General features: G+C 41.5%; 1 protein-coding gene across 5 annotated transcripts in view; it reads left to right on the top strand.

The window, feature by feature from the left end:
- LOC110089523 (C-signal) overlaps positions 1-12,442 on the top strand; it is a 64,925-nt gene that overhangs the window by 37,674 nt on the left and 14,809 nt on the right. For 4 of the 5 annotated variants that reach the window (XM_078380382.1, XM_078380379.1, XM_078380380.1 and 1 more), the window contains one exon: positions 11,736-11,926. In XM_078380382.1, the coding sequence (XP_078236508.1) occupies positions 11,736-11,926 (191 nt within the window). Of the gene's footprint in view, positions 1-11,735; positions 11,927-12,442 lie in introns of those variants that run through there. The other variant, XM_078380381.1, reaches the window with a different exon arrangement.

Genomic DNA, 12,442 nt, shown 5'->3' on the forward strand with positions numbered 1-12,442 from the left:
TAACTGAAAGTGGTTTTGTAGTTCCACTGGGAAAGAGTGTCTTCTTCTTTTGCTCCTAACTGTGATTTTCCATGATGGTTCCTCCACTATGTTTGTAGCCTCTATAGCATTTTCCTCTACTGAAATGTTTTGGTTTTCTTTCATCAGCAGTGCCCCGTCTGACAGCTGCTGCTGCTCAAGAGTTCTATCAATGTAGGCTTCATCTTCCCTTATAGCCTTGAGTGTGACTACTTGCTGCTCGAGGTCTCTATCTCTTCTTACAGTGCCACAGGTTTACTCTTGTTATATGTATACAGCATGTATACATGTAACAGATGACTTAGACAAGGAAAGGAAGCAATGAAGGAACTAGAAAAGATTGTCAAATGTAAGGATGTGTCACTGGAGACCAAGACCATCCACACTCTTGTATTTCCAGTCACTATGTATGGGTGTGAAATCTGGACAGTTAAGAAAGAGGACAGGGGGAAAAACTGATTCATTTGAAATGTGGTGCAGTAAGAGAGATTTAAAAATAAGGTAAAGTAAAGTTAAAGGTTCCCCTTGACAATTTTTGTCCAGTCGTGTCCGAATCTAGGGGGTGGCGCTCATCCAGCTCTTCAAGCCATAGAGCCAGCGTTTTGTCCGAAGACAATCTTTCCGTGGTCACATGGCCAGTGTGATTTAGACACGGAACGCTGTTTACCTTCCCACCGAGATGGTACCTATTTATCTACTCGCATTTGCATGCTTTCGAACCGGTAGGTTGGCGGGAGCTGGGACAGGCGACGGGTGCTCATTCCGTCGCGTGGATTCGAACTTACGACTGCTGGTCTTCTGACCCTGCAGCACAGGCTTCTGCGGTTTAGCCCACAGCGCCACCACGTCCCCCCGATTTAAAAATACTGGACTGCAAAAAAAATGATAAACAAGTGGATCCTAGGTGAAATAGAGTTTGAACTCTCTGGAGGCAAAAATGTTGAAACTGAGGCCATTCTACTTTAGTCACTTCATGAGAAGGCAAGTTTATCTGGAATAGATTATAATGCTGGGAACAGTGGAAGGCAGCAGGAAAGGGGGAAGACTCCCTAAAGTTTTCTTCTCCCTTTTGCACAGCATTTGAGTCTACAAGAGCTGAGTAAGGCTGTTGAGGACAGGGCATTTTGGAGATCACTCATTCATAGAGTCAGGTTGCAATCACACTAGATAAATTCCCCTCTTTTCTTGTGGTCTTCTTCTTCCTGTAAAGTCACATATTGCAGTAATGTGACATACAGTGTATCCCATGATAGTGATTCATATTTTTTTAAGGTCATGACACGGACTTACCTGGTCCTGCGTTGAGGCTGGAGCGGCTGCTAAGTCCTCCTGGTGGTGGCCAGGAAAAAAGATGGTGGCTGCCACATGGTGAGTGGCAAAGGAGCCTGGAATGGCCTGCACTGGCCCCCAAACACCCCCCCATGGGGATTGGCCGGTGCAGAGCAAAGGGCATGGGGCTGTTTGCCAGCGGACCTGAGGGACAGGGTTTCCAGTCCAGTCTGCTGGCATGGTTAAAAAGAAGGGCAAGCCGAGGCAGGGAGCCTCTGTTTGCCAGATCGTAAGTCTCCCTACCTGCCCACCCTAGTTGATTGCATTAGTTTTCTATGCTCACAGGTTGAGTTGGTTGTTACTTCGTTGTGTTTGCTAGTTTTATATGTTCAATCATCACAACTTGGAAGACATTTTGAGGCATTGGTGGTGACCTGCGTGTCTGGGTGGGAGATAAATCCCCATGTGGGAACCTGGCTGGGAGGTCTGGATCTGCCCCCTCTCGGGGAGGGGAGATTTGCCCCTGCCCCAGGAGGCGGGGAGCCATGGAGTGGCTTACATCCGCATGGCCTCCCAAGGGAAGTGTCACCCCAGAGGTCTCTCAAGGAGAGAGCGGATGGCATCAGGGGTCATTCGGGTTCCCCGATGTGGTAGATCCAATCCAATGCTTGGCCAGGGCAACTGCTGCTGTGATCAAGACAGTTGTGGCCTCTTTTCCTCCAATTATGTTGTTTGTGTCAGTTAATTCAGGACCAGCCAGCTTGGCAGTAGGTCATCAACCAATCCATGTTTTGTAGTTAAATTAGATGTGGTACGTTCATCCTTGATAGGGTTGCGATAAGCCAGGGGTGATTTGACCGCACATAACACGTTTCCAGAAAACACATCCCTCTATTAAAACAAAGCATGTTGAAAGCACACCACTTCTTGCAGAGGAGAATCACGCTTCCCAGGCATTTCTGAGCAATCTTCAGGAACAGAGTTCTGCTTAGATGGAAAATGAATGCTTCCCATGCATCTAGCAAAGAAATGCAGAGTGTTTAGTGTTTTGATTTGTCTTGTTCTTCCTGCCCTTGCTGCACCCATTCTGGAAGTTGGAAGCATAGTATCAAAATCAGAAGCAGCCTCAGGCCTCCCCCCTCCATTGCACAAGGGCAGATTTTCATGTGTCTGTATATCCACAATAGCTAATTATAGCACCTTCTAACTGTGCTGAGTGTTTTCAAATGTCTTCACTGTAGATCTTTATGTCTAAAGCAAAAAGGTAAAAACCATCATAAGGCTCAATCACACTTGCCAAAAGAACCCGTTGCACCAGTTTGATTGTTACTTGGATTGTTTCAAAAATTTCCATTCACATGACGCATGACTAACATCGATTCATTTGCCCTGGCAAGCAGTTTATTTCCTACTTGACAGGAATTGCTGTTTTAAAATGTACCCATCATGTATTGCTTCATTCCTTATTGTTTCAATGTGTGTTAACATTGTTGTTGATTTATTTTCTTTGTGAAGGGATCAAGGTTTTGGGCTCTGTGGCCACCTCATGGCCACTGCGCTTGTACCCTCTTCTAAAACTTTTTTAAAGGGGATATCAGCAAATTGCTAGTAGCAGCCGCCACTGCCACAGAAACAACATGAATACATTGCTCAGAAAAAGATAGCATCCCTCCTCTCCCTTGCAAGTGAAAGAGGCACCAAGAAAGGGACATTTCCTACTTTGAATTGTAAAGAAAAGGGTTTTGCAATAATTTCTCCCTCTCTTTTTTAAAAAAACCAGCTCTTCACAATACTTTGCAAGTATTTTAAAACCCACATCCTCCTCCTGGCGCTGTGCAAAAGCGAAAAGAAAAATGAAAGCCAAGAACTTGAAGGGATAGCTACACAGGGAAATAAGGAAAAGGGGATGAGTGAGTAAAGGAGGGACAGAGAAGAGAAGGTTTGTATTGCTCTATCACTTTTGTAATAACAATTTAAAAAGGACAAGGGCCTGATTGCCTAAAAAAAACAGTAGAGAAAATAAACTGATACAAAATTAAAGAGCAGTGTAGCTTGCTATAACGGTTCAAAGAAAAAGAAGTAACAATGCAGTGGTGCCTCGCTTGACGACGTTAATTCGTTTCAGCGAAATCGCTGTAGAGCGAAAATGTCGTCAAATGAAATTTAAAAACCCATTGAAATGCATTGAAAACCGTTCAATGCATTCCAATGGGATGAATACCTCTCGTCCAGCGAAGATCCTCCATATGTCGGCCATTTTCATTGCCTGTAAAGCGAGGAATAAATCCTAGAAAACAGCGGAGGGCCATTTTCTTCAGCCGGTAGCCATTTTGAAACCCGATGATCAGCTGTTTGCTGATCGTTGTAAAGTGAAAATCGGTTCCCAGAGCAGGGAACCGATCATTGCACAGCGAAAAAAAAACCATTTAAAATATCGTCAACATAAAGCGGATTTGTCGTAGAGTGGGGTAATCGTCCAGCAGGGCACGACTGTAAAAGCTCCCACCTACATATATAACACATGATAACTGAAAAGACTGTATCAGTATATCAAAAAGCATAGGACAATAAACAATTTAAGAATCATTGGATAAGGAAAACTTTGAACTGGGTATGGGCTAAGATCCGGGAAGAAAATTACGAGAAAGTTCCTGAATGGGTCTCCCCAATGGAAGCATTCTCACAACGAACATTAATGGAAAAGAAGAAACTCTTGAGATACAGAGATTTGTTAAAAGGGGACTTAAATATGAAATCAAGGAAATAATTAGAAGAACAAGGTAATATAATACTTGGTTGGTGGACAAAAACACAAATATATAACACAAGGTATACAAGAGATAAAGCAATAGGCTTTTGTAACTAACAGATACCATTAGATAAGGTACTTCTGAATGTAAAGGAAAAACTGAGTACACAAATATGGGAAAACAATATTAAGTTAACAAAAGCAGATAATTATAAAGAAAAAATATATAAGATGTTCTACAGATGGTATATGACATCTGAAAAATTATCAGAAATATATCAGAGTACCTCTAACAAATGTTGGAAATACAAATTAAAAGAAGGTAGTTTTTATCATATATGGTGGACTTGCAAGGATGTTAAAAGCTTTTGGAAACTAGTCCATGAGATTTTACAAAAAATTGTATCTTGTACAATTCTATATGAACCTGAACTATTTTTGTTGAATATAATACCAGATTCAATAGAAAAAGGAAAAAGATATTTGATCATACATGTAACTACAGCAGCAAGAATTTTATATGCCAAATACTGGAAAAAAGAGGAGACACCAACAATCTAGGAGTTAATAGAATTTTTTTTGAAGCAGCAGAGATGGATATTTTAACGAAAGAATTAGAAGACAATGAAATTCTTGAGGCTAGAAAAAAATTTGAACCTTTGTATACTTGGATGTGAGATGAGAACAGAAGACATAGATATAATTGTAGATCTTAAAGCCTTAGGAAAAAATGGCAAGATTAGTGTGAAGTAAGCTTAGTAAGAAAGCACATAAGTAATAGTAATAATGATATATATTGTTCTCTACCACAGTTGTTGTTGTTTAGTCGTTTAGTCATGTCCGACTCTTCATGACCCCATGGACCAGAGCATGCCAGGCCCCCCTGTCTTCCACTGCCTCCCGGAGTTGTGTCAGATTCATGATGGTCGCTTCGAGGACATTGTCCAACCATCTCACCCTCTGTCGTCCCCTTTCTCCTCTTGCCTTCACACTTTCCCAACATCAGGGTCTTTTCCAGGGAGTCTTCTCTTCTCATCAGATGGCCAAAGTATTGGAGACTCAGCTTCAGGATCTGTCCTTCCAGTGAGCACTCAGGGTTTCCTTTAGAATGGATAGGTTTGTTCTCCTTGCAGTCCATGGGACTCTCAATTTACTCCAGTACCTTGTTCCAAATCCCCTTCCCTATGCTCTTCCTTGACCCAATGGACAATGAATAAAAATTAATAAAAGAAGAAGAAGAATGTATCAGTACAACAGAGGGATAAAAAAAGAATCAATATAACTGGGGTTCTGTTCTCACATGTGATTGTGCCCTTAGACTCTAGGAGCTAAGTAGAGCTTCTCTGTCCCACTGACACACGATTTGTCAAGAAATCTTTGGAAGATTTAATTGTGAACGATCCAGAACAGGAGCTGTATCAAGTAGCAAAGTGTCATTTTTAGCACTTAGTCCTGCCTGAAAATATGAACCAGAGGCACCTTCGGTGGTTGCTTCATTTTAGATCTCCTCCCTCTCCCACTTAAGAGTCAGGGAAGGGAGAGTTTGCAGAGGGTGCCCCTCTCAGTACAAGAGGGCAGCTGTGCAGGACTACCAATCAGCTTGATGCATCCCTGCTTGGGCTTTGCACTGATCTCTTTCCATTGCTTGCAAGTATATAACAAAGAGATCTTTTCAGAAAACTGGAGGCTGAAACTCTTTCAGAGAACACAAAACACTCTGCACAAATCCAAAACTTAGCACTTGTCTCTTTCCCCTCCCCTCCTCTCTCTCTCACACACATATTTATTTCCCCTCACTTTGTGCCAAATTCCCACCCCAGCTAGAATACAGGTGGTTTTTTTTTTTGATTCAGCCTCTTGTCAGAGTGCCTGTAGGCCAACTATTTAGCAAACAAGTGGCACTCTAGGACATAGTAAAAGCAGGAATGGAATCAGACAGACTAGCCTCAGTCAGACCAACACTGATCTTTTAAGAAGGTGAATGCATTAGGATGTCAGAGAACATTTTTTTGGAAGGGAAACCCTCCCAGCATTATACTTCTATTGAGTGCTTAAAGCCCAGGAACCCTCTACAATGTAAACGAGTAACATAGGGCATCTGTTTCTGAGCCAACCAAAGTGACCAAATTCACTAGCCACTTGTGACTAGATGGAAGTGATGCTACAAGCCATGCAACAGCTTTACTTCAACATGTACTCCAGGCAATAATATGCCAAGAAAAAACAGGGTCAATACCAATTATGGACAAGAGTTTATATATCCCATAAAACATTAGAAGTTTTGTAGGTTATTGCAGCAATCCCCCCCCCATCCTCTTTGAATTCATTGGCTAATTCAGATTTTAACATACGGTGCTTTTCTACAATATGGTGTGTCTGGAAGAGATAATGGAGTGTGCATTTTCTGGAAATTTTATTGTATGTGTCATAATATTAAACTGACTGAGGGTCATTTCCTCTGCTATTTCTTGGCTCAGTCAGACATTGGTCTAAGAAATTCTTTGAAATATGGGTTATGTTCTGCAATTAGTAAAACAAAAGTAGTTTTGTAACATTGTCTGTTACAATTCTATCCATTTCCATAGAATAGAATGTATTTCAATGGCAAACACAGTTGTGGATTTTTTCTGACATATTGCCTCATGCCAATCTAATCATGTATGACTAGTGAACCTTATTTGTGTAGCTCACTTAGAGGTTAGTGCTCTAGGCCATTTCTTGTGAAAATCATTTATTGCCTTGAACAGGAGCCAGAATTCAATTCAGATAAACTCTTAAAGTTTCATTCCAATTTTGTTTGATGGATGAATTCAATTATTTTGGCTAACTTGAAAGCTACAAAAGTATTGTCCAGAAGAGGTAAAATCACTTCTTCTCAATGAGTTTCCACTCACTCTATTCTGTTCCAAATGAGTTCCAGACACTAAGGAGTTTTAAAAGTGTACTGGAAAAAATACATTTCTAAAATAAGGACCCCAATTTTCTTGCAGGGTTTCTTTATTTTTGTTTTTATTTTGCAGGGGATGGGATAAAGAGGCTGTTCTGAACTGTTCTAGTTCAGGTTTTGCATTTTTCCAAACGGAGACTCTATTGGTGGAAGAGCTAAGAAATTAATGAATGACTTGCTGGCAATATGTAAAGCTGGGTTAGAGTTTAGCTGGAAGCTGACTGGTTTTGTCAGTTCAGCCCAGGCTGAGAGATGGCAGCACTGAATGTGCGTAGTGTGCTGGTGACTGGATCCAATCGTGGCATTGGCTTGGAGCTGATTAGGCAGCTCGCTGGGAAAAGTAAGAGCCCTGAATTTATCTTTGCCACTTGCCGGGATCCAGCAGGACCACAAGCTCAGGTGAGTTACAGGGAGAAACTGACTGTGTCTGTAGATGGGATAAAAAAGAATCAATATAACTGGGGTTCTATTCTCACATGTGATTGTGCCCTTAGACTCTAGGAGCTAAGCAGAGCTTCTCTGTCCCACTGACACACGATTTGTCAAGGTATTGGAGCTCCACTTCAGGATCTCTCCTTCCAGTGAGCACTCAGGCTTGATTTTCTTTAGAATGGATAGGTTTGTTTTCCTTGAAGTCCAGGGGACTCTCAAGAGTCTCCTCCAGCACCACAATTCAAAAGCAGTCCTTTGTACTGTACTCAATCACCACCTGCTCTATCTATTAACTTTGACCAGCTTATCTCTATTTTTATTTTTTATTTTTTATTAGACTTATTACCCCGCCCCTCTAGACAACGTCTGCATGAATAAGAACAGAACAATATAAACAATATAAAATAATCTAAACCACAATTTTAACACCTATTTCTAGGCATATTTTCTCACTATCTCCCTGACTATCTCCTCTTACTCTGCAACTTCTATCTTCTCTCTCTGCAACCTCTATTTCTCCCTGCCAAACCTTCTTCTATCCCCTGACTCTGCCCCTCCACTCCTCTGATAGGCTCATGCAAATGAGATCCTGAATATGAGTGATAGGAGTGATGTAGGGCGATCGTCACACCATGCTTTCTAAGGCCCACTTCGCTCTCCTGGATGTGTGGCTCAAAGTCAGCAACCACACTATCTGGGTTGTCCGGGATTGTCCACACTATCCACATCTTTCTGGTATAATTCCTCTGTGTATTCTTGCCACCTCTTCTTGATGTCTTCTGCTTCTGTTAGGTCTCTCCCATTTTTGCCCTTTATCATGTTCATCTTTGCACAAAATGTTCCTTTAACATCTCAAATTTTCCCTTTCTATTATTTTCCTCTATTTCTTTGCACTGTTCATTTAAGAAGGTCCTCTTCTCTCTCCTTGCTATTCTTTGGGAGTCAGCATTCAATTTTCTGTAACTTTCCCTAGCTCCCTTGCATTTTGTTTCCCTTCCCTTCTCTTTGTAAGGCCTCGTTGGACAGCCACTTTGCTTTCTTGCATTTCCTTTTCTTTGGGATGGTTTTTATAGCTGTCTCGGGCACTCTGTCCACCAAATTTAGTTCCTTAAATCTGTTCTTCACTTCCACAGTATATTCAAAAGGGATTTGGTTTAGATTGTATCTATCTCAGTGGTTTTTCCTACTTTCTTCAGTTTAAGCCTGACTTTTGCTATAAGAAGCTAATGATCAGAGCCACAATCTGCTCCAGGGCTTGTTTTTGCTGACTGTAGAGAGCTTCTCCATCTTTGGCTGCAGAGAATATTGTCAAGGAAAATTGCAGGCCTGACCAGAATTTAGTGATTTAATAAGAAGCAATAACTATCAGGTGTGTTGAAAGTGAGTCAGGGTGACTCAGCAGAGATGATGTAACCCAGGGCTAATGCAACCCAGAGATGAAGTAATGGGATGATGTAATGCAATGAGGTAATGTGTAACCTGATTGGTCATGTGTATGTATATATGTAGAGCTGTAAAGTTAGTTGTATCTTCACCTGCTTGAAGATCACATCTTCCTGCTATGCTGCCAGACTGCTGTATATATTTGATGTAAATACACTTTGCTGAAAGAAATGCTGCTGGACTGCGTGTGAAAGAAATGCTGCTGGACTGCCTGAACCACCAAATACTCTGCAAAATTGTGATTTTTTTCGCTAAGAAACCTGACAAATATAATCAATCTGATTTTGGTATTGTCTATTTAATGATGTCTGTGTGTAAAATCACCTCTTGTGTTGTTGGAAAAGAGTGCTTGTTCTCTTGAAAAAACTCTATTAGCCTTTGCCCAGCTTTGTTTTGAACTCCAAGGCCAAACTTTCCAATTGTTCCTTTTATCTCTTGACTCCCTACTTTAGCATTCCAACCCCCTATAATGAGAAGAACGTCTTTCTTTGGTGTCAGTTCTAGAAGGTGTTGTAGGTCTTCATAGAATTGGTCAATTTTAGCCTCTTTAGCATTAGTGGTTGTTGCATAAACGTGGATTACTGTGATGTTCAATCGTCTGTGTTGGATTCGCATTAAAATCATTCTATCATTTTTGAGATTATATCCCAGTACAGCTTTTCCCACTCTTTTGTTGACTATGAGGGCTATTCCATTTCTTCTACGGGATTCTTGCCCACAATAATAGATATAATAATAGTCCGAAATGAATTCGCCCATTCCTGTCCATTTTAGTTCACTGACACCGAGGATGTCAATGTTTATTTTTGCCATCTCCTGTTTGACCATATCCAGCTTCCCAAGGTTCATAGATCTTACATTTCAGGTTCCTATGCAGTATTTTTCTTTGCAGCATCAGACTTTCCTTTCACTTCCAGGCGCATCCGCAGCTGAGCCTCCTTTTGGCTTTGGCCCAACCACTTCATTAGCTCTGGAGCTACTTGTACTTGTCCTCTGCTCTTCCTCAGTAGCATGTTGGATGCCTGAGGGGCTGATTTTCCAGCATCATATCATTTAGCCTTTTGTTTCTGTTCATGGGGCTTTCTTGGCAAAGATACTGGAGTGGCTTGCTAGTTCCTGTTCCATGTGGATCGCTTTTAGTCAGAACCCTCCACTATGACCTGTCCGTTTTGGGTGTCCCTGCATGGCATAGACCATGGCTTCTCTGAATTACTCAAGCCCCTTTGCCATGACAAGGCAGCAATCTGTGAAGAGGAGGAAATAGTTAAAGCCGATTAAAAGCATGCGTTTTGAAACAATAATTTCCTTTGCCACAGTACTTCTTAACTTTGAGTCCTCAGATGTTCTTGGACTACCCAGAGTTCTTGGCCAGCAGAACTAGTGGTGAAGACTTGGAGTTTTCATCCAAGAACATCTGGGGACCCAAGGTTGGGAACCACTGCCTGAAAATCTCTTCCCAGCACAGCTTAGGGCCTGATCACACAAACCATTTGAATAGTTCCTTTCCCAGCTCCTTTTAAAATTATTACTACATTTTTATGTAGTCACGTGGTATATATACTGCTGGCCCATTCATATGGCTGTCAGTTCAATCAGTAAATTTCTTGTTATTTGTACCAGTACTGTACGCTACATGTGCCATGTTGATTCATTTGCCATCTTGTTTCTGGGTCCCCACTGCCTCAAAATATTCTTTAAAAAATCGCAAATGATATATCGCTATTTTCTTGTCACTTTTGTTAGTCACACAATTTGGTGGTATATGTCCCCTACAACTCTTCTTTCCTTTTAAAATGTTAACTTCCCAATTCCTTTCCCCAGTTTCTGTTTTCTCCCACTACCAGTTTTCCTTCTCTCCTCCAACCCCTTTCCCTTCTTTACTCACTCATCCCCTTTTCCTTATTTTCTTGCATATCTCTCCATTTCCGTTCTTAGCTTTTATTTTCTTATCCTCTTTGAACAATGTTGGGAAGAGAAAATGGGTTTTAAAAGACTTGCAAAGTATTGGGAAGAGCAGGGTTTTAGAGAGAGAGAGAGATGCTAATGTGACATCCATTTCTTCCCTCAAACAATTCCAAGCAGGAAATAGCCCTTTCTCTGCTCAGAGTCTATTTCCTCTTTATTTCCTTACACCCACAAGGGGAGGCTCTCTCCTTCTGAGCAATGTATTTGTGTTGTTGCTGCTGATGGATCAATAAGTACTTTAAAAAGAGGGTACATCACTTTTGCCATGTTTTCATCATCCTTCCTGCCATCTGTTTTAATTTATCCTACTAGCTATTGTAACTGTTGAATGTTTGTATTATTTTATTCTTATTGTGTTTTAATATTGTGTTGTTTGTCTTGTTGTTGTTAGCTGCCCAGAGTGGCCTGGCTGCCAGATGGTGCGGAGTATAAATTTAATAAATAAATAAATGTATATAACAGCACAATCAATTTAACGGTGGTTCTTTTGGCACGTCTGATTGTGCCCTTACACATTAAAAGCCTGCCCAAAAAGGAATGTCTTTGCCTGTAGTCGGAAAACAGAAGGTCATCCTAGTCTCCCTTGAAAGGGAGTTCCATAGCCTGGGAACAGTCAATGAAAGAGCCTTCTCCCGTATTCACACCAAGCATGTCTGTGAGGGTGGTGGAACCAAGAGAACGGTGTCTCTGAAAGATCATCAAGCCCAGGGAGGCTTGATGTAATTTATGCTATACATGTTAAAACCAGCACTTGGAAATGTGGGACTAAAGATGGGATATTAATCAGAGATGTTGATCTAAAGAGTGCATGCTACAGCTAAGTAACTTTTCTTGGGGTCCTATCAGGACAGACATTGGCAGAATCCTCTTCTACCGTACAGAATATTTAAAGTCTTCTATTTGTCACCATAGACACTTGTAAGCCATCCAGCATCAAAGCAGCTGTAGCCAAGGTCACTGAGCAACTGAAGGGATCTGGACTGAATCTGCTGATCAACAATGCTGGGATTGTAAAACCATTCACTGCTCTGGAATCAGAGACACCAGAGGGCATGTTGGAGGTGTACAAAACCAATGTGGTTGGGACCATGATGGTAAGCCAGGTAAGGTGGTCCTATGAGTTCTTCTTCATTGATACTTCTCAACAATGTGGAACACCCTCAAAGCCTGGAGAGCACATGGATTCATGCCATTGCTTTGTGGTGAAGATTTCTTAGGTGGAGTTGATTTGCCCACCTGACTCAAATGTACTAAATGAACAGCAGGGCAAATAAAATAAAATAAAATGTTCACTAGGTAGAGTCTGTAGATCACCTAGTTGCAGAAGTGATTATATTCTGCATTTGGTGAAGCAGAATTGCCCAAGCTACAACAAGCTCTGGCATGCTTCTAGAGCAGAGGGGAATAAATCATGAGCCCTCCAGATGTTCTGGATGGAGCTCCCATCACCCTACCACAGGCTATGCTAGCTAATGCTGATGGGAGTTGCAGTCCAGCAACATCTGGAGGTTACATGTTGCCTATTCCTGTTCTGAACTGTATCGGCTAGGCTCTCATTTCAGCCCCATCTGGGAATACAGCATTGGTGAAGAGTGCCCAGCCTATCTCACATAATGTCC

This window comes from Pogona vitticeps, chromosome 10 (assembly GCF_051106095.1).
Source record: "Pogona vitticeps strain Pit_001003342236 chromosome 10, PviZW2.1, whole genome shotgun sequence".
NCBI classification, from domain to species: domain Eukaryota; kingdom Metazoa; phylum Chordata; class Lepidosauria; order Squamata; family Agamidae; genus Pogona; species Pogona vitticeps.